Genomic DNA, 27,128 nt, shown 5'->3' with positions numbered 1-27,128 from the left:
GCAGCTTTTTGGGGGGGCTGTAAGGGATTCCAATGTGGATTATTGTAGGGGAAATGGAGGTACATCAGGGAGTGTGCTGACTGAATCTTAAGTGTTAAAGCTAATGATTCAGGGAGTGTGTATGAGGATAATAATTGGGGTTCGAGTGTTGCTACAGAGGAAAATATGCAAGGCAGAGACTGCCGAGCGTACTCCTCTGAGGGATTCTGTGGTTTACATTAAGAGCAATGATAGATTACTAGCATATAGGGAAAGGTACAAGATGACCAAACATAGATTGAACTGATTTGCTTATAAGGACCTCAGAGCCAAGTGACTTAGAGAGGGTGATAGATCAGGCAGGTTGTTAACAAGCTTCCTGACCTCGGAGGTGCCCCGAATTCCAGTGGCTATGCTGTGCGGAGATAACCCGGAGTGTGCAATATGCACAGACCAACATCAATGACATTCTTGTTAATTACTACACCTCCTTGGATGCACTACTATGTGAGATATAGGGCACATTTACTGACGTTCTAAGGACATCAGGTTCTCCCCATTTCATTAGAAGATCAAAACTTGCTCTGGAGGCACCACTGGCCCAGGCTGAAACTAGGCAAGCTATAGTAGTGATAACTAGGGGCCAGAACCCAGGGTCAAATGGCCTGCCAAACAAATTTTACTCACCGTGCAAGAGACTGCTGACTTCTCAGCTCTCGGAGATCTCTAACCGGCACAAACTTTACTCATGCTTCCACAAATGACAGAGATTCTAGTAGTGCTTCTGAAATCTGCCCCTGATAGTTTTGATAGGACTTTGAAGCGACCACTCTCTATGATGAATATACACTATAAAATCCTGGAGAAGGTGCTAACAAATAGATTTCTGCCCTTTCTCTCTGTCTTTGCTCATGATCAAAATGGCTTCATTTTGGGCAGGCAAGCTTCCTTGAATTTTAAGAGATTGGTCTACTCGATGACCTCCCTCCTAGATGCTGAACACTTACCAGCAGTGGCTTCATTGTCCTGTTCAAATTAATAAAGTTTTACTTTCTTCATCAAAACTATCTCACCCCAAGGAAGCTCAGTACAATATGAAGATTAATGATTAATCTCCCAGACATGAGGGTCTAAAGACAAATTTGTTCATACTGTGTAGGAGTACTCGAATCTAATAGACTACTGGAAACATATGACTAAAACAATAGCAAACATAGTAGGTGAATGAATAGACTGTACTCTGAGTGTGATCTGAATAGGTTGGATGTCCAGAGCCAAATGAGGGAAGAATGAGCAGGTGTGCAGAGTTGGTCATTGTTGTAGCGAAATGTTGCCTAGCCATGTCATGAAGATCAACAATAGCACTTGACAAAAAAATGTTTGAGAGAGACAAAGCAATGGGTAGAGGCAGAATGTGCAACAGTGAGAAACTCAGTTATACAAACACATGGCCAACATAAAAGAACCAATAATATTGGAAATTGAATGGCTTTCTGATTATAGGCCACCCTGAATGACAGATCCTCCTAACTGCATATCTCACCGTACTGGTGTATGGTTATCAATTAAATATAGACTGTATAAAAGAGGCAGAAGAGAATCAAGGGATGGGCTCACACCTCTCGCCAGAAGAGCAGAAACAACGTTTAGTTTAGACTTACCACCAGTGAGAGACCCAGTGTATTCGGAGTCCAAATCAGTATCCTATGGTATTGCGTAGTTGTGATCACCCACTAAAAACAATGTAAAGCTATTCCCAACACAGTTCATTTGTATTATTTATTGAGGTATACATCTATTGTCTGCGCTTATGAAAGGATAGACTGTGTCACATGAATAGTACATTTTAAAATAACAATGTATGTGCTTTAGGGTGATATCCATATGCACTGTAATAATTTGATTGTTTTGAAACTTTAGAAACATGTTTATTAAAATATAAATCATTTGGAACAATGTAACACTGAAGGTACTGCCCCCGTGTGGCTTACCTTTTTTCTATCTGAGAAGTCATGAACAGTCCCCTTCTCCCAATTTTAGTTATGTTCGAAACCTCTCACCATCTCTTCTCACTGTTCTACTGTATATTGACTTCTGAATGTGAAACAATGTAAGTTCAAAGTGTAGTGCCTAGATCTTGGTGTTCTCCATAAAATAGGTCCTCTGCTTCTTCACCATTGTATCACTCTTTATATTCTTATCCAGAATCCTATGCTTTGCAGTAGCCAAATGCCTGCATCTTACCAACATTAGGCAGGTACTTATTGGACGTGGATGCTTCTCCTTTCTGGCATCAAAGCACTGGAACTTTCTGGCTCCCAAGCTCCAGGGACTCCAGTCTTCTGTCCTTTGAAGAAAAAAAAAAGAAAACTTGCCTATTCCATGTTAGTGCAGTCTCCGCCTCTTCTTTAGGTATCGCTCAGGGCCTGACCACTTGATTAGGGTAGCAGTCCACTTTACATATTATTTTTAACCATTCATTCAATTCAGCAGAACAATAACTATAGAAATATGTTCAAACCGCACTGATTGCCACCATTTTTTAAAGCACTCTGGGAGGTGGAAAGATGAAGAAAAAAAAAATCTTAATTTATTTTGAAGGGCTAATGGGTTGAGGCGAATGCAATTGACCTAAGGTGTTTTACAGTGCATTATATGCCACTAATTGTTGACAAAACTAGAATTATAATGATACATGTCATGTGATAGTAGGTAAACACTTTGCACTCTATGTACAACAAGTACAACTAAATACAACATTTGCCATTTGTTTTGCTAGAATTTCTTGAAGGAGAGTCCTAAACATCCTGTAAAAGTTGTTAAATACTATCATGAATACATTAATGTTAGAGGCCCAGCGTGCTTTAAATTGAGCTGTCATATATCGGCAAAAAAATTACCCACAAGCATTAAACTACTACAATGACAGGATGACTCAAAAGAAGTGTTTTGTCTGACATTGAATTTGGGTCTGCCTCCAGCATTTGAAGTGTTAGCCCCCCCCCCCCCCCACACACTCCGAAATGCGGGTCTAGTTGCACCCCTGCCAGCGCCAGCACTTATTTTACAAATTGAGCAGTGGTCTACTAGAGTCCTATTCACACTTTTCTCTCTCCCTTTCGCTCCTACTCCAGGAGTATGTGGATGGCACATCCAGTGCTGCTCGTGCTGCAGGGAAAGGGCCTCCCGATCAGGCCCACATGAAGCAGTTTGTGAACAACATGCTTAAGGACATTCGTGCGTCACACAAGTCGCGAGAGGAGCAGCTGGCTGCTGCGGCGCGAGGATACAAAAAGCGCGCGCAGAATGTGATGAAGAGACATGAAAGCTTGCTCATCGCATACCGGTAAGGGGACAGTCACGTGACAGGGCACTGAAATCCTGGTGAAGAGAGACATACTTGTGAGTGGAAGCGGGTGGGTAGACAAACAAAATCCTGCTCCTTGCATGTCAGTGAGGGGAAATTAGTGAAGGGAAAGATCAAACCGTGCTCGAAGCGCAGGATTACATCTCTCCGCGATGTGGTCGCCGCCGTAATTACTGGATTAGTGGACCACTTGTGCATCGTATGAACAAGACTAGATGACAAACATGTTTTAAAAAAATGAAAAAATGTTTAAAAGAAAGAACAACAGTTATTGTTGATATCAACACATTAATGTATAGGAACTAGTGTGGGCAAACATTGTGTAGGCATTTTGTGTATTTATGGTAATTTATTAGTGTTCTGTACTTGGTCAGTTGGTTTGTTATGTCTTGTTCATGTGGTTGAGTGCGAGTGTGAATGTGAGAACTCGGTCTGAATAAATGTATGGCCCTGTGGGGAAAATTGTTTACTACAACAATGATGTATGTTTTGACGCATAGGGTATTTGATTTTTTTTCTGTGTATGAATTTTTATTGATTGCCAATGTTCATTGATGTACATTGTTTTTTGCATGATGAATATGTACAATAAATTGATCATATATGTTTTGATAGTATGACATATGCATTTAATTGTTCTTATAAGAGGTGTGCTTAACTGCACACTCTTTTTAGCTCCTTAAGGATGAGGAGTCATTTATCCCTACTAGACGGTCGAGATTTTCTGCCATATAAAAGAAATAGCTTTCAGGCTGTTGGATTTGTTTTGTTGATTATGAAGAGCTAATCGCAACTACTCATCACATAAAAGTGATTGCCATTAAGGAGCAGAAAAGTAAGTGCAGCCTCTGGTTGTCGGCACAACTTGTGAGCCAAAGGAATCAGCCTGTACAGCAGAGCAGCTCTAGAGTAGTCCCTCTTGTGACAGCTGTAGGGGAGTCGCTTGATGTAACACAAATGGTTTGCTCCACCACAGAATGCAGCGTGAGCAGATCCTCGTCCAGGGGTCCAATGAGATGGATCCTGGCCCACCGGAGCACCACTTCTCCATCAGTGATGCAGAACTGCTGTCTAGCACCACCCAAGAGCTTAATAACCTGCGGGAGGACAAGGCTCGGCTGGAGACCCAGATTCAGGAACTGAAAGAGAAGGTAGGTTTGTACAGAGCTAAGGGAAGCATACGTGTACCATTTCACACTGTCCTTCAAGGGATTGCTTCTAACACTTTTGCAACATGCAGATGGTCACCTATAGAATTGTGCCCTCAATTCAGTGCGCAACAAAATAAAATTCCCTGCTTAAATTTTTGGCTTTTTTTCTGCAGAACTTATTGAGCCAATAGGCAGACCAAGCAGATAAAATAATGCTCCAAGTATAGCTGGAATTACATTGAACGCAGTTAAAAACCCAGCTCACAGGTGATCTGAAAACCATATTCTGCATTTCATTAAGATATCAATGTTATCTTGTAAGAAAAAAAAACAATTTGTTATTGGTGGCTCGACAGCTATTTGGAGCATTCTGGATTAACGTGTACCCACAGGCCTGAATGATAGGGAAAGTGCAGTTAAAAGCGAATGTATGATGTTACCACGCATGTCAACACCATGCATATCATCACAGCGCATTTGTAACAACGGGAGTGTTGTTACAACTCGTTTCCATCACAACGCATACTTTTACATCGCATATGCCTTTACCACGCATACCATTACAACACAAAGGCATGCGTGGTTAAAGGCATATACTTTGTAAAAGTGGTTACGGTAAGTATATTATCTACTGGCGGTCACCAGTAGATAGTTATAGTTAGGACCGTGTTTCCATAGGAAATCTGAAAATTCTATTTTGAATAACTTTGGCGCTGGTTGACGAATCCTCGAGAAATTTTCAAAACTAATGGGGCGCTCCGCTCAGCTCCTACCCTGAAAGTCTCGGGGTGATTCGTCAAGCGGGGGCCAAGAAAAAAGAGGGGTCCCAAAACGCGTTTTCCCCATGCATTTTCCCATAGGACCTTTAGTCGAAGGTACAGCCCGAACGGCTGAACAGAATTACTTGAAATTTGGCAGAGAGGTAGTCCTCAGGTCAGGGAAGTGCCTTTTGCATATATGGAGTCAATCTGTTCAGTAGTTCCTGAGAAAATTGCATTTAAAAGCACATACATATCTATAGCTGCGCACGGTGCGCGCACCCTAACGTGCGCGAGCGTAATTCTGATTGGTGGTTACATGTCAGTCAACGTTCGAATCGGTCGAAATCAGGAAGTGTCGGCCGCCATTTTGTTTGTTGTGGGTGCGAGAGTGAAAAAGAGAGGTGGCGAACGTGAAAAGGGGGCAGGGTAGGGAGTTCCTGACCCCCTAGCCTTTGTCAGGGGGTCCATAAAGGACCCCGAAGGGTGAAAAAACATTTTATTTCTTTTGGAAAAAAATCGCGGGGTGCGCGCACCGCACCGTGAGCGCACCGTGCGCGCACGGCGAAAAACCATTAAAAAAACAACAAAAAAAACGTACAAATTCACTTAAAAAACCATAGGTTTCAGGCACGTTATAGTTAGGAATTAGCATTTAAAAAACCTTGCAAATTCACTTAAAAAACCATAGGTTTCACACATGTTATAGTTAGGTGGACATTTCACTCGTAAAAAACCAATGAAATTCCACCGTTATAGTTAGTTCAGATAACTATAACTCGCGCGACCGCCACTCTATCACAAGGATGATGTCATGAGTGATGTCACTGACCATGACATGAGTGATGTAATATGTGACGTCATCAGCAGTGGATTGCGGGCGCGCGAGTTATAGTTATCTGAACTAACTATAACGGTGGAATTTCATTGGTTTTTTACGAGTGAAATGTCCACCTAACTATAACGTGTGAAACCTATGGTTTTTTAAGTGAATTTGAAAGGTTTTTTAAATGCTGATTCCTAACTATAACGTGCCTGAAACCTATGGTTTTTTAAGTGAATTTGTACGTTTTTTTAAAACCTCAAAATTACCAATTTTTATCTCAATAACTATACATCCACTACATTTTTAAATAACCCTTTACAACTTAATACCCATCCCCCCTAAATCCTAAAATTACCCTCGGCACCCTAAAACTCAAACCCACCCAGAACCCTATAAATACCCCTACAACCCCAAAAAACCTCAACCCTAAATTTACCCTGTGCACCCCAAAACCCAAACCCACCCTGAACCATTAAAATGCCCCTGCACCCCAAAACCCTAAACCACCCTAAACACTAAAATTAACCTGGGCAACCCGAAACACCTACTCACCCTGTACCCTAAAAATACCCCTACACCCCAAAACCCAAACAAACCCTGAACCCTAAAATTACCCTGGCCACCCCAAAAACCCAAACCCACCCTGAACCTTGAAATTACCCTGGGCACCCTGAAACCCCAACCCACCCTGAACCCTAAAATACCTCTGCACCCCAAAACCCCAAACCACCTAACTCTAATAATAGCCCCACTCCCCAAATCCATCCTTATCCTTAAAATTACCCTGGGCACCCCAAAACCCAAACAAACCTGAACCCTACAATTACCCTGGGTACCCCAAAACCCAAACTCACCCTGAACCCTAAAAATACCCCTACACCCCAAAACCCAAACTAACCCATAACCCTGCAATTACCATGGGCAACCCAAAACCCAAGCAAACCCTGAACCCTAAAATCACCCTGGGCGCCACAAAACCCAAACCCACCCTGAACCCTAAAAATAACCCTGCACCCCAAAACCACCCTAAACACAAAAATTTACTCTGGGCACCCCAAAACCCAAACTTACCCTGAACCCTAAAAATACCCCCACACCCCAAAACCCAAACAAATCCTTAACCCTAAAATTACTCTGGCCACCCCAAAACCAAAACTCACCCTGAACCCTAAAATTACCCTGGGCTCCCCAAAACCCACCCTGAAACTTAAAAATACCCCTACACCCAAACCCACCCTTATCCCTAAAATTACCCTGGGCACCCCAAAACCCCCCAAAAAACCCTGAACCCTACATTTACCCTGGGCACTCCAAAATCTAAACCCACTCAGAGCCCTAAAAATGCCACTGCACCCCAAAACCACCATAAACACTAAAATTAACCTGGGCACCTCAAACCTCAAACTGAATCCTAAAATGACCTTGGGTACCAAAACCGAAACCCACCCTGAACCCTAAAATTACCCTGGGCACCCTAAAACCCAAACAAACCCTGAACCCTAAAATTACCCTGGGCACCCTGAAACCCCAACTCACCCTGAACCCTAAAATACCCCTGCACCCCAAAACCCCAAGCTCTAATAATAGCCCCACTCCTCAAATCCATCCTTATCCCTAAAATTACCCTGGGCACCCCAAAACTCAAACAAACCTGAACCCAGTTCAATTACCCTGGGCACCCCAAAACCCAAACTCACCCTGAACCCTAAAAATACCCCTACACCCCTACACCCAAACTAACCCTTAACCCGGCAATTACCATGGGCACCCCAAGACCCAAGCAAACCCTGAACCCTAAAATCATCCTGGCCACCACAAAACCCAAACCCACCCTGAACCCTAAAAATAACCCTGCACCCCAAAACCACCCTAAACACAAAAAATTACCCTGGGCACCTCAAAACCCAAACTTACCCTGAACCCTAAAAATACCCCTACACCCCAAAACCCAAACAAATCCTTAACCCTAAAATTACTCTGGCCACCACAAAACCAAAACTACCCTGAACCCTAAAATTACCCTGGGCACCCCAAAACCAAAACCCACCCTGAACCCTAAAAATACCCCTACACCCAAACCCACCCTTATCCCTAAAATTACCCTGGGCACCCCAAAACCCAAACAAACCCTGACCCCTACATTTACCCTGGGCACTCCAAAATCTAAACCCACCCTGAGCCCTAAAAATACCACTGCACCCCAAAACCACCATAAACACTAAAATTAACCTGGGCACCTCAAAACCCAAACTGAATCCTAGAATGACCTTGGGAACCCCAAAACCGAAACCCACCCTGAACCCTAAAATTACCCTGGGCACCCTAAAAGCCAAACAAACCCTGAACCCTAAAATTACCCTGGGCACCCAAAAACCCCAACCCACCCTGAACCCTAAAATTACCCTGGGCACCCCAAAACTCAAACAAACTCTGAACCCTAAAATTACTCTGAGCACCCCAAAACCACCCTCAACCCTAAAAATACCCTGCACCCTAAAAACTATACCCTTACACCCCAAAACCCAAACCCACCCTAATCCCTATACTTAACTTATACTTACATGTATACAAAATTTGTTGTAAAAGCATGCGTGGTAAATGCATATGCGTTGTAATGGCATTGCGAAGTAATGGTAGTTGCGTTGTGTTGGAATGTGGGGTAATAGTATTCGTGGTTACAAATGCGTTGTGATGGTATACGTGGTGTTCACATGCGGGGTAATACAGTTTAACGTTAAAAACACCACTGTGATAGACATATTTTGTTAATCCTGTAGATACGCCAGTATACAATCACACTAGGAAGAATGACTAACCATAAATTAATCCCACCGATAATTCCAGTATAATATCCTATGCGTACTCATTAGCACATTTCTCTAGTGCTCACACCTCAAAGTGACTTCTGTGGACAAAAGTGGGCTTGGCAGTTTCATGCATCCAAGGATTGCTTTCTCAGAAAATTGCAAGACCAGCTAGAGGACATACGAGGATGAAAACAACAAAAAAGAGCACATGTCCAGTTTGAAAGTCTGTGTGCTAAATAAAGAGAAAGCAAACAATAGTCAACGAGCCCACAAAATGAATGTATGTCTTTAACTATGAAGATTTAAAAATGTCCTCCTAACTTCTTCCTTATGACCAAGCAAAGCCACATATAATTGCCACCCATGCGCCCTGACATCAGTTTCTTTCTTTCCACACCTTCAGCTGCGGATCCGGAGCTATTCATTTGTCTTTTGATGAGTCTTTTTCCATATTCCAAATCGGTGTGTAAGGGATGTCATCTCCCAAAACAAAAGGGTTTAATCCTTGTAGGGACTATTGTAAATGGATTTATGTGTCTGATCCCCATGAGGTATGCCTGTGGTATCTGGGATTGAAACACAACTCTAGAATCTGCAGTGACTCTGCCCAGATGGACCCGAAGGTCAACCAGGATCACATGGCGAAACTTTAAATCGCATAACACTAAAATATTACATATCATGATGGGTCAAAAGGAAGGTCCCATTGCTGCTCCGAAGCCGTTTCCAACGCAGATCTTTGTCGTGATCAAAGTCATTGGGTAAGTCTAAGAAAAAACATAAACAGTGCAAGCAGGACTTGGACCTTTCCTGTCACTCTCAAACTCAGAGAAGTTGGCCTGGGTAAAATTGTCAATTACGCCAGAGTAATTTCAGTATTTCTGCATTACTCTTTGACACAGAATTACCAATAATTACGACATTACTCCTCCCCGCTTATTTAAGAGTAATTTGGGGATAAATCCTAACACGTGAGCACATTTATCAAGCGTGAGTGCCTGCTCGCTATTTGTGTACTGCTGCATTTAGTGCTGTTTCTTAGCGCAAAATTCACGTTTGCGTCCATTTTGGACGTGAAAGTGCATTTCATGCTAAGAAAATAGCGATAAAGTCGTAAATTGGGGGAAAATCCTAACCGAAGATCACATTTAGCGAGCACGAATGCCCGCTATTTGTGTTCTGTTGCATTTAGCACTATTTCTTACTGCTCAAAATGTATCCTCACATCCATTTTGGATGCAAGGGGACATTTTTGCGCTAAGAAATAGCGCTAAATGCAGAATTACTGTTCTTCCGTAATTCAAGCGTAATCTCGTTGAATTGCTGGGTAATTCTGCATGATTGTGCTACACTGATTACGCAAGTTGCACCAACCACTACAGTAAAGGTGCAAGGTTGTCAACGGTCTTTCTGCGATCCCCTTTGGAGCATATTCCGAACTTGGTCCCAATGCTCCCAGAGTTTCTGGGTATGTCAGGGACGATGCAGCTGGTTGCTGCCTTTCGTGAAACCATGCTGAGGATCTTCTGCACCTTAACTGTGCCTTGTTATGAGGAGTTACAGGATGCCAGAGGCCTTGACATATCCCCAGATACTGGCCCTCACAGACACTATTTTGGGCACTTCAGCAAAGCCATTCTCTGGACCTCCAGTAAACAGACAAATCACTCATCACCATGGACCAGCACCAGGTGACCTTGACTTTCTTACACAGCACCTTAAACCTGAGAGCTTGGAGTTACAGGCATCTACAAGAAAGGTGAATCCCAATGCCTTCTCCACTGCCCCACTGGAGCATGAGTCAAAATGCATTTAAACCTTTGGGAAGCATATGCTACCGTCTGAGAGCCTTGCTCTCAGATCTGTAAATGCTAGCTACCTCATAGGTCCCTACTCAAATGAGTTATGAGGCAAGGTGGACCAAATTTTGCCAGCTGTACTTGATAACCTGCGAGCGTCCCTCACCCAGGCTATGCAGAATCGATGTGGCGCGGCAAAGTTTGTCTCTCACTGTGGCTTGGACACAACTGACTGTTTAGGTCGGCACTATGCATGGATGAGGACCACAGGCTTCTCCGGGGATGTTCAGGCATCTTTAATGAACATGCCGTTTGATGACTCTCACATTTGTGGCGAAAAAATGGATTCAGACTGGAATGGTTAAGGGTCATAGCATATTTCTTGGATCTGTTTTCCCCACCAGCCAATTTCATCAGCAACTTTGAATCCTCCATTGATAAAGCAGGGGTTTTCGGTTTCATCAAAGTCAGACCCATCTGCTAACCCAACGGCTTTCCAGCCTTTTCATGGCCGAGATCGCAGCACACATAGACAATGCCCAGGGCATCAGGGATAGTGTTCAACTCAGTTCTCCACCCATCCAGTGTCCGCAGCCACAAAATGTTTTAGTGTGTCCTTTCCATTACATGCTGTCGGAGACAGAATTGGATATTTCCTCCAGGGGTGGCAATCACTTTAGACAAGTGGGTCTCCTAAATTGTCCATTGGGACTATGCCCTCTCACTTCTTTCCCTTCACTACACCTTCCACCACCACCAGGGTGGCTGATGGAGAACCACCTATCCATCTTCTAGCAGCAAGTGCAGGTTCTATACAGAGGGTTCCTGCATTGGAAGTAGGCATTAGTTGATAATCCCACTACTCCCTAGTGCCGAAGACGGACAGAGGCCTTTTTCCTATTTTAGAACTCTGCCCTCTCATCGCCTTCCTGCAAAAGGACAACTTCAGGATGTTCACAGTAGCTAAGGTCCTGTCTGCCCTAAACCCTGGAGACTGGATGGTAGCATTGGATTTGTAGGATGCTTATTCATATATCCCTCATCCTGCAGGCTCAAAGGCACTACCTGCGAATCACAGTGGGCTAGGAGCATTTTCAGTTCACATTGCTCCTTTTTCTTCTCACCATTGCCCCTCAGGTTTCGGGCGTGTACGCAGCACACCTTTGGAGGTTCAGAGTTCAAGTCTTTCCCTACCTTGACAACTGTCTGTTGAAGGTAGGTTTGCCTCAAGTAGTCATCAACTACCTCCAGATAATGGCAAGCCTCCTCCTATCAGTGGAGTTTAGTATCCACATGCCGAAGTCACACCTGATTCTTTCAGAGATGCTCCCTTACATCATAGCCATCCTGGATTCAAGACGGTTTCATGCCTTTTCATGCCTTTTCCCAACAGTGGAGAGTCCAGGACATTTTGGGCTATGATGCTAATGTTTTAGCCTCTGTCCCGGATCTCAATGCAGATGACTCTGAGGCTGCTGGAATTGTTGGCATCCTGCTGGTGTAACATGCCAGATGGCATTTGTGGGCTCTGCAGTAGGTCCTGAAGTCCCAGTGGGCACAGCATCAGTTAAATCTGTCAGCTTGTATTCACATTTTGGAGGAGACTGCAAAATATCTGCAGTGGTGACTGATGGACTGTGGTGGGTTTAGTGGCATATCTTTCGCCTTACCCCACCCAGATTTGGCAGTGATGATGGATGCATTCTTTCTGGGTTTGGAAAGGCCATCTGAGAGAGGTGGAGATCAAAGGCCTCTATAAAACCGACGGAAGCTCTACACCACATCAGTTTGTTGGAGGAGGATGTTTTGCTTGGCGTTAAAAGCCTTCCTGCCCACCGGACATACCCACCCCCATGTGGCACTCAACAAGCATGGTGGGTGCTGTCATGTGTCAGGAGGCTCTAGGCCTCTGGAAGTGGCTGGACTGCTAGAGAATTTGTCAGGCGGTGAACCGATTGGAGTGAATCTCTAAACACCAGGGTGGACAAACTGAGCTGCCAACCCTTAGCAGATCATGAATGGCAGCTACACCAGAAGGTGGCGTTGGGCGTCTTCCATCAATGTGGATAAACCTGGCTAAATCTTTTCCTCATTGCTGATAATAAGTAACATCAGCACTTTTGCGCATTGGAGGTTCCAAGGAGACCCTCTCTCTTAAATGCATTTTGTCTAAAGTGGATCTTGGGACTCCTGTATGCCTTCCCCGCTGCCTCTCCTGCCCGAGTTCTTAAAGAGATCAGTAACGACTTGGCCCAAGTCATCCTAGCAAAACCGGATTCGGCCAGGAGAGTGTGGTACCTGAAAATCCTGCACATGAGAATCTGTCTAATCTTCAAGTTACCATGTTTGGAAGATCATCTGTCGCACCAGCAGGACAGGGTGCTGCGCCAGGGCCTGTGCAATCTGCATCTCTATACTTGGAGACTGAGCGGTGGTAATTGACTTCATTTGACCTTCTTCCTGAGGTCACTGAAGTCATCTTGGCAGCGAGGCATCCCTCTACAAAATCGAGGTACACCAGGCGTTGGGACGAATCTGTGGCTTGGTGCGGCACCTGACAAACTGATCCAGTGCAAGCCAACTTGTCTGAAGGTTTGTTGTTTTGTTTTGTCCCAGGCCCAGAAAGTACTTGCTTTGGGCACTGTTAATGGCTATTTTTTTTTAGCTCTTTTAGCTTTTTAATGGCTGCAGGTCAGGCTTCTATAATTAAAACACATGTTGTGCTGAGAATTTTAAAAAGTTTTAAACATTTATTTCAACCAAAACCCTTTATGATGCCGCAGTGAGACTTGAATTTAGTTTGCACATTTTTGATGTGCACCATTTTTGAACCACTGCTCGGTTGTCCATTAAGAATTTTGATGTTGAAAATGGTATTTCGAATTGGGGGGTGCAATACCTGTTGCCATCACTCACCGGAGGTCCTGCTGAAGATTTGTTGTTGCTCTGCCGCTGCTGGGGTGCCCACGCTGTTTGTCCCCTCTGTCGGCGCCCAACGCTATCGCGCCCGTGACAGGGGGAGACTACAGCTCCCAGGCTGCCTAGCGGCCACTTCCGCTTGTCTTCGCGCCCGGAGGCGCTCAAAAGGCAGAGGCTCCCTCGGTGGAGCGGGGGTGCAATACCTGTTGCCATCACTCACCGGAGGTCCTGCTGAAGATTTGTTGTTGCTCTGCCGCTGCTGGGGTGCCCACGCTGTTTGTCCCCTCTGTCGGCGCCCAACGCTATCGCGCCCGTGACAGGGGGAGACTACAGCTCCCAGGCTGCCTAGCGGCCACTTCCGCTTGTCTTCGCGCCCGGAGGCGCTCAAAAGGCAGAGGCTCCCTCGGTGGAGCGGGGGTGCAATACCTGTTGCCATCACTCACCGGAGGTCCTGCTGAAGATTTGTTGTTGCTCTGCCGCTGCTGGGGTGCCCACGCTGTTTGTCCCCTCTGTCGGCGCCCAACGCTATCGCGCCCGTGACAGGGGGAGACTACAGCTCCCAGGCTGCCTAGCGGCCACTTCCGCTTGTCTTCGCGCCCGGAGGCGCTCAAAAGGCAGAGGCTCCCTCGGTGGAGCGGGGGTGCAATACCTGTTGCCATCACTCACCGGAGGTCCTGCTGAAGATTTGTTGTTGCTCTGCCGCTGCTGGGGTGCCCACGCTGTTTGTCCCCTCTGTCGGCGCCCAACGCTATCGCGCCCGTGACAGGGGGAGACTACAGCTCCCAGGCTGCCTAGCGGCCACTTCCGCTTGTCTTCGCGCCCGGAGGCGCTCAAAAGGCAGAGGCTCCCTCCGCGTCGCGGGACGCGCGCGGGCGACGCCGGGCTAAGCCCGGGCAAAGGGCGGGCCCTCTGTGGCCCTCAGAGGCCAGAGGAGGCCGGGTCGGGCCAACCCCATTTACTCTTTGAATTGGAGACACTACGCCAGAACTGGTATGTGTGGTCACTATTACTAATTCTGTAGAAATCAGCTGGGTGTTGACACAAACTTTACTGAGTCCTGTACTGTCTCCGGTGAATAGTGATATCCGTACACCATGAGTGAGCAGATGAAAAAGGGAACTCTGGATAGCTATTTTAAGAAACCTAATACTGACTCTGCCCGGGAGGTTGTTCTTGCAGAACTTAGGGCTAGACGCCGTTGTTCAATAGAACTCATAAAAAATATGGCATCAGCCTCGTCATTTCCTGAAGCTCCATGTATGGACATTGAGGTTTCTTCTTTCCAGGATTCCATGCTACCCTTGGGTACTAACGACTCTACTAGGAGCCCTGTTACGTCTATTGTGCACGAACAAAGTACTGATATGGCCTTACCTATTCTTCTTTCCCCTATCCCTCCCCCCGATGACTCAAATAATATCTTGGATGTCCAACATGAGTTATCACCCCAAGCTACTGAGTCGTTACCTACTAATGATATCATATATAGTCAGACTACACTGACCGGTCCATTGCCCAGGAAAAGAAGGAAGATAGTCTCTGAGTTACGTAAAAGCAAATGTAATAACATTTCTAAAAGTAATTCTACTACTACCTGTTCTGGGAAAAATGCTACCCTCCGTACACTGAAGCAACCTTCTACTGGTAGTATTGCATCTTGCTTGAATCAAGTTGGCACTAATGGGGAGTTACTGGACGAAATTGGCAAATTGATGGAAAAACTTATGTTGCCAATAGTAGAAAGTCTAAAGAACATTGAAGAAAGGCTAGCAAAAGTTGAATCTTTAGTGGGAAACAAGATGGAACAAAACATGACCACATCTGGCCCCTCACAAATACCATTCACCGCTTTGGCTTCTGCTACAGCTTCTTCTAGCTCATCCCCAGAAGAACAAGCGACTCAATTGATTACATCAATAAGTAAGGGAGGGGTCAGCCATTCAGATAGTACCATTACCTCTAAACCATCTTGCACAACCACGGCTAGGGCTATGACCTGTGTTGTAAATACCTCAAAGAACGAGGGTCATTTGTCTGTCAAACCGGGGCACAATACAGATCCCTCGACTAAACCACGAGGTCCGTTGTCTATTAACTTACCACCAGAGGCAGTTCCCCTGGTAGTTGTGCTTGCAGGGGTTCCTATGATAAAATCGGATGTTGTAGAAGGATACCATCAACTAAAAAACAAAGTTATCCATTGGCTAGGCCAAAATCGCCCTCTTCCTTCTTATATTAATGGGGAAATTTTACATGTAAGACGCCTGCCCTGGTTGGGTAACACTTCAAAAACTATACATGGGGATGTTATCCTCATCAACTTCAGGGATCCAAGAGCTGTTGCTCATATTTTGAATTGGCAAACGCTGTATAGGAGTTCCTCGATCACAACTTGGGAACTCACCTACTTTTTTCCTAGACCAAATTTAGCGGTCACCTCTGTGATGGGGGATTCAACCAATACTCAACATAATTTTATGATCCCCTTGAGAAACAGATTTGAGGTGTTAGACAGCTTGGAGGATGTTGATTGACTCAACAATCATGAGTCTACGAGAGTATTATCTGCGGCGCCCGAGACAAATACAAGTATGCATTATAATGAGTCCAGTACTGCATCACCTCTAGTAGAGGTAGAATATCCCCATGAGCATTTGGCCGATCTTGCTCTGCCTGCTCCAGATAATGCTAGGGTTATTACCCAGGAATCAGTAGGCACCCTATTCTCATGGAATATTGCTGGGCTGACCTCCAAAATTGAATCACCAGAGTGGACGAGCTTTGTTAATAAATTTGACCTTTGCATATTCCAGGAAACTTGGGCCTGTGAAGCATGTTTTATGCAGGGCTATTTGAATTATTTTGTCCCTGCGGTAAAAGGCCCAAGGGGTAGACCTATGGGGGGCCTAGTAGTATGGGTTCGTCAAACTTTAAAATTGGGCATTAAAGTTCTTGATACAAGAAGTAGGGATATCCAACTAATCAGATTAGACTTAGAAAAGCTGGGTAGTGTAGACATTTATAATGTATATGTCCGGAGGAAGAAGAGTGGGAGGTCAGAGGTACTAGAAGATCTTGATAGCCTCATTGACATACACTCGTCGACCAACAATATTATCATTGCGGGCGATCTTAATAGTACATTTGAACCCTTGATTAGCAACGATGATTTGTTTGGAGAAGAGGAGGATCGACTATGGGGCGTGCCTAAACTAGAGTTGCCTCCAATAGTGCGATGGTCCGCTGATATCATTGGTTTAAATGCTTTATGTTATGGTAAGGGGCTAAGAGCACTGAATGGCAGGACTAGTGGAGATAGAAAAGGTGCAAGCACATTTGATAATGGTAGGCACAATAGCAGAATTGATTATCTGTTATGTAGCCTAAAGCTATGGCCATCTATTTGTAATATGTATGTGGATGGAAGGTTGGAGAGTGACCATAATCCTTTGTGCCTGTCACACAAGTGGTGGCCTCACACTGGCTTGCCTGTGGGACTTCCTGTGCTCGTACCACCCCGGATTGTTCCCACCAATAACATGAGGAGGTTACGCTGGGAAAAGGTAGCAATCAATCAACAGGCTATTGTTAGTATGAATAGCCATGTTGACCAAGCCATATTAGACCTAGAGGATTGTAACACACTGAGCAATGGCCTGGACAGGGTTGAAGGAATTCATAATTCCCTTTTTGATATAATCAAGGGATACTTCCTTAAGCCTGTCAAGGACAAAGGTGATAGAGTCCCAAAGCCAGCTAAATGGTACAACGATGAATGCAGGGAGTGTAGATTCGCACTGGGTAATGCTATTAAGGGAGGGCAAACAGCTTTAATCCAAGTTGCCAGGAAAAATTATAAAACTAGCATTGTAAAGGCGAAACAAGCTTGGGACGAGCAGCATTGGATTGAGCTAAAGGCAGCTAGCGATAGCAAGGATTCTCGACAGTTCTGGCACATTGTCAGATGGGGAAAATCAGGTGGTCCTGAATCCCCTCAAAACAATGTCCCTGAAACTGAATGGGTAAAGTTTTTTAAAAACCAATATGCTGTTTTTAATACTACCGAACGGCACGAGACAATCTGTGTAGACCTCCCAAAAGAAAATCCTTTTTGCCCTAGTGAAATCATGATGGCTCTGGATGCAGTTGCCTGCGGACGAGCCCCTGGCCTTGATGGTGTGCCAGCGGATCTATTTATTAACGATAAAGAGCGCTGGTGCTCATATATCCACCATCTTATCAATGCTATTGCCTTGGGTGCATCAGTACCAAAATCCTGGAAGGGTGCAGTGATTATCCCCATTTTCAAGAAAGGAGATCGATCATTGCCAGGTAATTACCGCCCTATAAGCCTTATAGATACCATCCAAAAGGTAGTGGGGCGTGTGATCGTCAATAGGCTCCTGGATTGGGCGGAAGAGACGAAGGCCCTTTCAACCTTCCAGGCTGGCTTTCGACGATCCACAAGTACGGTGGATCAGGTCTTTCGTTTTACTATGATTCAATGGAGGACGGTGGTGCTCGGCAAAGGAAGCTTGTATGCGGCCTTTGTCGATCTAAGGGCCGCTTTTGATCTGGTCCCTCGACTAAAGCTATGGTCGGTTTTACAGAAGCAGGGCATCCCAAACGATTTGTTATCTATGATAATGAGACTCCATGAATCAAATTATGCAAGAATACAGTGGGGTGGCTTAGGCTCAGTTACCTCAGATTTTCCAGTAGAGAAGGGCGTAAGACAGGGATGTTCGATGGCCCCAGTCCTTTTTACACTTTATATCAATGATGTTGTAGCACGTATGACTTCCGCCCAAGTGGATGCTCCTTTTTTAGATGGTATTAAAATTCCTATTTTAATGTTCGCAGATGACACACTCATCCTAGCTAAAACGCCAAGTGGATTGCAGTGTGCTTTGTCAATCTTTGACCAATTTTGTAAAGAGTATGGCCTCGAAGTAAACATTACAAAAACGAAGCTGATGACTTTTAACCCCCATCGTAGTTTTAAGACAAAAATTACCTTAAACAATCGTCCACTGGAGGTAGTTAACAATTTTACTTATTTGGGTATGCATATATCCAATGCGCAGGCCTGGCGGCACCATATTGAAATTGCAACAATCAAACATAGGCAATTGGCAGGCACAATCAGCTCAGAACACAGAAAATCATTCACTAAACCTGTGAAACCTGTCCTACAGGTTTATGAAGCTAAAGCTCTGGGTTCTGTACTTTATGGTGCCGAGTTGTGGGGGTTTGAAAAAATGCCGGCTCTTCAACTTGCAGAGAATATATTTTTTAGGGCCATCACAGGCGTTCCCAAAAGCACCCCGCTACTGCCCCTTAAGTATGACTTGGGTAGAAGAGCCATTGTAGATATGGCACGGCTCCGCCCAATATTGTACTGGCGCAGGTTATGGACCACGCCTGCGCTTTCCCACTATGCAGGGGGTTTTCTAGACATCATAAGAACTGACCTTCACCATAAAATAGGCTGGCTAAAAGCACTTAGGGCATCCTTGCTTGAGCTTGGTTTGAGCACACTTTGGGAAGATCCTGCAGGAGCAACCTTCCCTTCTAAAAGTACGATTAAGACCATTTATTGGGAGAAGGTTGCCCAGCGGAACTGGTGTAGCCCAAGTGTTGGTAACATGACTAGAGAGTTCCTAGAGGCCAAGATGTACCCCCAGCTTGAGCCTTATTGGGATATCATAACCAAGCCAAGAGATAGGAAGCTTCTTTTCCAACTAAGAGCTGGAGCACTTCCCCTTAGATCTTTAACAGTAAAATGGGAAGCGGGAAATAGTGCTGTTTGCCCTGCCTGTGGTACAAAAAATGAAACTATTGGTCATTTCTTGTTTTCTTGTGAAATCTATGCTGCTCCACGGCGTATATGGCTTACTCCAATGTGCAAAAATCTAGGAACTACTAGTGGCACTGTTGCTTTACGCATTATATGCACCAGCACATTGCCTTGGATTTCAATTGCCACTGCAAAGTATCTAGGATGGGCGTGGATGATTAGATCGAGACTGCTAGTCAATTGACTATTCTCTTGAACCGGGGGAGACTGCTAGTCCTTTTACTATTCCCCCCCCTGCTAACTCTTAGCATTTTATCGTATGTAATCTGTTTTAAAACTTTTAATTATTTAAATATCATTGTTTTAACAACAAGTATCCACTGTTATTATCGCGGAATGTCTAACCCAGGGCTTCAATTGTGTCAACCCGCATGTGATTTGAACAGCACTGCTGCCAAATGAAATAATGTCTCCCTTTTGGATGTAATTTAACCAGATTTTGTTAAAGTATGTAGTATCGAAATGTATTGTATTTAATAGTATTTTAATGTATCTAATGAACTGTTATTGTATAATGTATCTTGCTTTTATGAATATCCTTCGAATAAAGCATACTTTGATTGATTGATTGATTGTATTTCGAATCACTTTAACAAGGTTTAAGCATGTGAGTGAACCAACCTTATACAACATTCTTTCCACATAAGGTAGTGTTAAGGATCCAAGCTTCCTTTCTGGCAAAGTGGTCACTTCATTTCAAATCAGGCAAGATATTTTTATCTTGGCATTCTTTGCTCCACTCCATCGCTCTAAGGAGGAAGAGGGACTCCATTGTTTGGACTGCAAGAGGGCACTAAGGGAACAATTTATGTTTTGGAGGTCAGGCTGTCCACCAACAGGTCGATGGAGAAGAGTATTCCATCACCCTGGCGGGGGCTTCAATGACCACATTTAGGAATTTTCACACATACGCTTAATGTGTGCTCCCAGTCCCTTTCATCACTATGCACTGTGCATGTTGAATTGTCTTGGGTTGATACAGACCAGCTATTCCTTTCTGTTGTCCCACCCACGATGCATCTTGTACCGGTGTCTGCAATTGCGACATAGATTTTTTCACATTGCTATGTGTTACAATGAAATTTCTTTTTTTCACAGCCGCCCCTGAAGAAGGGATGTTTTTCATCCCGAAATGCATTGGGCATTTCCTCATGAATTGACGTTCAACTTTATTGCCATTGTGCAGTTTTCACATTTGAATGTATTCTTGTTTTCAATGTCATTCCAACATTGATGTAATATGCAATTCTTTTGTTCTTTTTGATTGATTTATAAAAACTGTTTCTTCCAAAAAAAATTGGGTTGATTGTCTATAAGATTGTTGCTCTAAATAGTTTAAGCTTATGTTGCTTCTATTTATACTGAGATTGTCTATTTGACATACTTGTTCTCTGCAGTTTTTCAGCTGTGCACTCAGTACATTGGTGTTAGTTCACCAGCAGTTCACATGTTATTTTGCGAGGTGGGCTTCCTCGTTTCTGAGTTGTACGCTTCATGTCTTCAATTGTATCAATTGTTATCCACTATTACAGAATTGGTGTGTGCTAACTTACATATATCAGCACATTTAGGAATGTCCATTGGGCCGATGGACTTTTCTAGCATTCACAGGAACTGCCATCAAGGCGGTTCCTGTGAGTGAATTGTAACTTTGATCTATGGCTCCGTCAAACATGACAGAGCATAATAGCAAAGTTACAAAGTTTTTTTAATTTTCAAAGCAAATTAAAAAAACAATGCTCCTCTCACCATGGAAGTTGGATCCCATGATGAGAGGGACATTTTTATGGTTTTACTTCCCCTTATCGCCAGAGTATTCCTGGCAGTGACGGACAGTAAAAAATGGCAATAGGTCTACCCATCCAAATTGGGTGAACATACGTCAATTCTCCGACGAGTCTCAATCCATCAGAGAAGTTTGGTCACAGTGGAGACAAAGTAGTCTCCCCCGTTGTCCATACTCTTTTAAATGTGGCAGACAGACCATTATCCTGGCAGTTAGGATACTCCGTTGCCATTGTGATGAAGTATCTGTACTCCCAACATATAAATCAGCACACATGTTTTTATATAGATTACACCAAGGAACATCGGGTGGATGATCAGCTCTTTTTGAGGTTTTCTGGGGCAAGATAGGGCAAGGTAGTGTAAAAGTGGACCATCTGTCAATGAATTGTTTTATGTATAAGAATCTGCTACAGACTAGAAAAGAAACAGCATCAAGAAGACTTATTGGCTCATTCAATCAGAGCTAAGGATGCCACCTCTGCGCTGTCATGCGGGATGCCTTGCTTTGATATTTTTCAGGAAACTATGTGGTTGTCAGTGCATACGTTCACAAAACACTACTGCTTTGACTGTCACGTACATCAAAAGAGGCATTTTGCCTGCTCGGTCCTGCAGGACTTTTTGTTGTGAGACAGTTAACAGACCCAACACCTGGGAGAGTACTGCTAGATGCCTTTACATATATCATCAAGTTCAGGCAAATATCTATAGGGACCATTTAGTCTGAAAGACCGGAGACCACACTTTTTAGAAGAAGAAATTAATGACGAACTAGCATTTGTGGCCTTCCCTGTCTCTTGGCAGAGTTGACTGTCTTCATCCTGCAACTTGAGTACATAATTAATAAAATAAGAATAGAAAGGAACACAGAACATGCATATAAAATTCAATTTCCAATCATCTTTTTCCACAATGACCACATAGCCAAAATCCCTTACTTTCCTGCCACTTAGCCTGAAGCACCTATGGAAATTGAAACCACTGGTGAATGCCTATCAGTGGATGGAAGAGTTGATAGACATTTCTTAAGGCTTTTTCTTTCATTTGGCCACCAAGAACATATTCCTTCATTGCGAACAGGCAAAGGACTGACCATTATGTTCATGAGAGAAAGGCAGCACCATATAGCACTGAGAAAAAAATCAGTTGCAGGCCAGCTGGCAGGACTGAAACAGAAGCAAGGAATCCAAAAGCAGGAGCCAGCCAGAGGAGTTGGTACTGGTACACCATTAAAATACCGTATGTATACTGGTAGAATAAGAACCACTGGACAGTATTGGGTTAGTCTCAGAACAGGACCCACCTGACAGGAAAGGGCAAAATCTAGTATAGGAATCACCTGAAAAGAAGGTAAAGGCTTGGAAAAGGCCATACTGAAATGGTGTTCATTAACTTAAAACTGAGTCTCTGTTTGGTAGCCATCTTCAAATACAGTCTTACTAAAAGGGATTGAACTGAGACTTCTGCTTTTTGCTGTGTCTGCTGTTGTTCAGTACCCATAACACCAACATTCCCATTAACTTTAGGTAACTCAAAAGCTTTGAATATAGAGATGTGAAAAGAATGTTGAACTATTATCCACATAGTGCATTTCTTGTTATTAAATGTGTAGAAAATGGGTTCTGCCCATTTAATTGCCCTAGATTTTTCACATTTTGACTAGCCGGTTTTGGACTATTACTGTAAGTGAGTCTCACCAACTGAGTCTCACAAACAGTCAATTCTGTGGAAATGGACTCCAAGGGCTAACCGCCAGTGCCTGCCGTTTAAGATGAGGCAGCTGCTATGCAGCTAAAACAAATGGCTTTGGGCAGTCTACACACGAACACATGACCACACATGTGTGAACACGCATGTGGACTAAGTGCGTGAAACTACTCTCTAGCTCAGCTCGGTATCTGCGCAAAAATAGCCTGTCACAAAATGCACCCTTTAGGGATTAGTGCTAATGTGGTGTAGGCCTTTAAATGTGAGTGAGAATTCATAGTTTAAATCTGTAGTGGTTACTGAAAGGCAGTGTGCTCACCACATTGTACCTTATCTGCAAACTCTGCTTCACTGCACAGTTTCACTGTACTTAGGCCTGAAGATACCGGTCAGGTATGAAACTTAGGGTAAATATGAGTGCAGATCCACTGTCATTTTTCTGAAAACTGTACTCCTTATAGCACTCTGAGAATGATCCTTATTTCCTAGCTCAGCCATAATCAGATTACAGGCCATTGTTCCCCACCCGGACTGGGCCAAGTTAATTACTCTATAGGCTAGCAGGAGGATCAATGGCATCTCTACACAACAGAGCTGTTAACAGTACTTGGCCCAGTTATGGGTAAAGAAAGGAGTGGGGAGGAAATCTGCACGTGCTCATTACCATCACCTTTGCACACTGCACCTGGACTGGTCAAGTCCACAGAAGCAAAGGAAGAAATCTGGAGCCAAACAGAGGAGGGGCTCCTCTAGGTGGGAAGGCATCAGGCAGCTGTGCCAGTTGCGGGCAGGGCTGAAGCATGAAGGGAAGGTCTTTCAACCGACCATTTGAAGCTGCCAGTTGAGGCAAGGGTAGAGTGATGATGTGGCAGCCTAGGGTTGGGAAACAGTGCATACCTTCCAGAGCACTTCACTCCCACTTAAAACCAACTGTTCAAGGGAGAGACACTTGAGAACTCAATTTTATTATTTTAGCCCCGAGGAGGTGGCGGTCCCTGGGGCTGCGGGGGCCGCTGCAGGCCCCCGCTTCATAATTACACATTGCCCCCGGTACCTGGCCCACCCAGGGGCTTATAGAAAACGAAGCGCGGGAGTCAGCGCTTTTTTTTTTCTCGGCCTGATTCACGCACCCAGCGCGAATTCGCTCGATTTAAAAAAAAAAATAAAATGCTTTTTTGAGACCCCCTGAACACTGGGAGTGACACCGGTGAAAGGACTCCCAGCAGGAAGGAGAAGCCACATCACTCCACTGAGAAGATGGACTGAAGGACTTTGACTCTGGCTCGCACCCTTGACTAGGATGGGTGTCTCCAGGGTCATGGGTGCTGGCCTCCTGAAGAACAATAGGCAGAATGGATCTGCTGTGGGAGCATGTAGGGTTTTCTTGGGACTTATTTGAACTTCACTTGACTCTGCTGACACACAGGTGCCTTGCAAGAAGGTAGGGGGCTGTGTGACATGCGAAGTGAGACTGGGACGCTGTTCTACTTGTTGGCTATGGAGTGGCTTTGGAAGAGGCCCAAGCAGGAGAGAGGAATAGGGCCAAGGCAGAAGACAGGTCTGGCAAGGGAGTTGCAAAATCAGGCTCCCCAACCACAAGCAGCCGTTAGAGGCCAGGAAGCCTGAAGAAAAACTTCCAGGTGGCTAGAGCTGGCCACAAGGAGCAAAACAAGACCAAAATCATAATGCAAATCAGTCATACAGGGCCGGAGAAATCATCATTACAAGTTTGGTCCCCAAATAGTGCTCTGCTTCTGAGGCTGAAAATACCGCTGGGTGGGCCAGCGCTAGGCATCAGCGCAACCTTTAATTAACTTTAATGGGGAGGAGTGTTTATTGGCTCTGGAGGTGGAGAGGCGCACTGGTCATTCGTTCCCATGTGGACACGAGAGAAGAACCGTGCCAGCTTCTGCGCCAACTTCCTGAAACCTGTGTGTGGGTGTGGGGATGTTGTGTTTATCATAGCGCGCAGCGCAAGTGCAGTATGTTTTAAATGTAAACTTGTTGGGGCACGGACCCTGGTTAGACTCTATGGATGTTCTAGAGTCTGGGTCCGTGCCGGGAAGAGTTCTTGGGAGACAGTTACGAACCTGGCTCCACTTGAGAATTGCAACAATAACAATGTGGATTGCAACCATGATTTATGTCAAAATAATGTTAATGAAGTTGTGTTACCCTGTAACCCTGTCAATTCTGGTGCATGCCAAGAAGATGCAAACTGTCAAGAGACCAAACGTTTGCGTAAAAGACCTGTATGGTTGTCAGATTTTGTAACTCTTATCCAAAAGAGATTGCATCCATAATTTACTTACCTATTTTTTTTTTTGTTTTTGTTTTTGTTTTATCGTTTAAGGGAGGAAGATGTGTTGTGTTTATCATAGCGCGCAGCGCAAGTGCAGTATGTTTTAAATGTAAACTTGTTGGGGCACGGACCCTGGTTAGACTCTATGGATGTTCTAGAGTCTGGGTCCGTGCCGGGGAGAGTTCTTGGGAGACAGTTACGAACCTGGCTCCAGTGGTTGGTGGCCGTGCTTTCTTGTGGTGCTGTTTTTACATTAAATCTTCAAGTTATACATATTGAATACGAGCTTTATTCACGACAGGGGAGCTGTCAGGGGCTGTGAGGGCCTAGGGGCCCCATGGCTCCTAACCATTGCAGCACTAGGTGACCGAGAGGGCATAGGGACCCGTATTGTTTTTTAAAATGGCGTGACGCAAGGCAGCTGATCAAGGGAAATGCTGGTGGTGATTCTACCAATAAAATATTCATTGCTGAAGAGGAGGGCATGGCTCAGAAACCTCTGGGACACTCTCAAAGTGGTGGTGCCCCAAGAATGAGCAGGAGCACCATCGTTTCATTGAGTGTTTAGGTGGAGAGGTTTCCACTGATTTCTAAGCACTCCTGGAGACTGTACTTTTGTACTTCTGCTTTGGAGTTCCGGGACCTATATTGGTTGGAATTAAAGCTGTAGTGGAAACATTGTAAAAACAGAAGTAAGACTCTTGGAAACAGTGTTCAATATAAGGCTTTATTGACAATGTTGATAATTGACAATGCAAGGTTTTATATAACAATTATAGTATTGAATGCAATTCCTATCCCCTGTGATTTAAATGGTGTTGCATTGGTGGATTATAACATGTTTCTGCTTTTCCTAAGATGGTGATACCCTGACAAAACAGTAAGCCTACCTTTATTAGTATTGACACCCCCTTATATTGTGTCCAGTATAGCTGGGGATATTGTGTTTATAGGGGTCAGGTATAAAATGTTATGAAAGTGCACCACTGGTATTTCCAGCAACCCTGTTGTACATATTTGTAATGTGATGTAATGTGTAGTATTTTGTAGTGTGTGTCATAAAGTACTTTTCCTTTTTATAAAAAAAAAGCATTGACTGAACAATGATTTGAGTGTTGTTGTGTACCAGTGAACTGGGAGTACCAGCCCACACAACCTCCCCTGAGTAGGCCTTGGACTGCCCTATTTCGACACATATAGGGAAGTTGAATGGCTTATTACTCGTGAAAGACATCATCATCATAACTTTATTATCGATCACAAAGATCTTAAAAAGTGCATCGCAACCCAATACAAAAATACATACATTTACCGGCGACAGGATTATTTGAAATACTAAAAATACAACAATTTAGGTAAAGGAGCACTAAAATACCATATCAGAATAAAACCATATAAAACTGCATACCACTGTTAAGAAATATATATTATTAAATACTACACACTAAGTATATTACACGGGGCGCTTTGAGCGCCTATTCCATAGAGCACTTTAAGCGTCTAATCCATAAAGCCAGCAGGAATTTTGCTAGGCCAAAAACTACTACCCTACTGGTGTCTGTGCTCAAAATTCTAAGCACCTCTAGATAATGTCCAGGTCCAATAAGCCTGCACAACGGAATGATCCACTTGGCCCTTAGGTTCTCATAATACGGACATAAGAACGGCAAGTGGACTAGGGATTCATGGCTTTCCTTACAGGCCAGAAGTACAAAACAATGTTCACAAGGAACTGATTTATATCAAACAGTACACAATCTGCAACTAAAGTAGTTGCTCTGATTCAGTCATAGTCAAGATTATCCTTATTCATTCATGACCCTCTATTGAGTCACAGTACGAATCATATCAAAAGTTTCTATACA

General features: G+C 44.2%; 1 protein-coding gene across 1 annotated transcript in view; it reads left to right on the top strand.

Moving 5' to 3' along the window:
• The window catches only part of CCDC78 (coiled-coil domain containing 78), a 321,251-nt gene that overhangs the window by 270,887 nt on the left and 23,236 nt on the right, over positions 1-27,128 (top strand). The window contains exons 16-17 of the mRNA XM_085628349.1: positions 3,114-3,325; positions 4,323-4,497. Coding sequence (XP_085484475.1) covers positions 3,114-3,325; positions 4,323-4,497 — 387 coding nt within the window. The remainder of the gene's footprint in view (positions 1-3,113; positions 3,326-4,322; positions 4,498-27,128) is intronic.

This window comes from Triturus cristatus, chromosome 10, assembly GCF_964204655.1.
Source record: "Triturus cristatus chromosome 10, aTriCri1.1, whole genome shotgun sequence".
Lineage (NCBI taxonomy): Eukaryota > Metazoa > Chordata > Amphibia > Caudata > Salamandridae > Triturus > Triturus cristatus.
The sequence above is the reverse complement of the archived record's forward strand: the minus strand, read 5'-3'. Positions and strand labels throughout refer to the sequence as shown.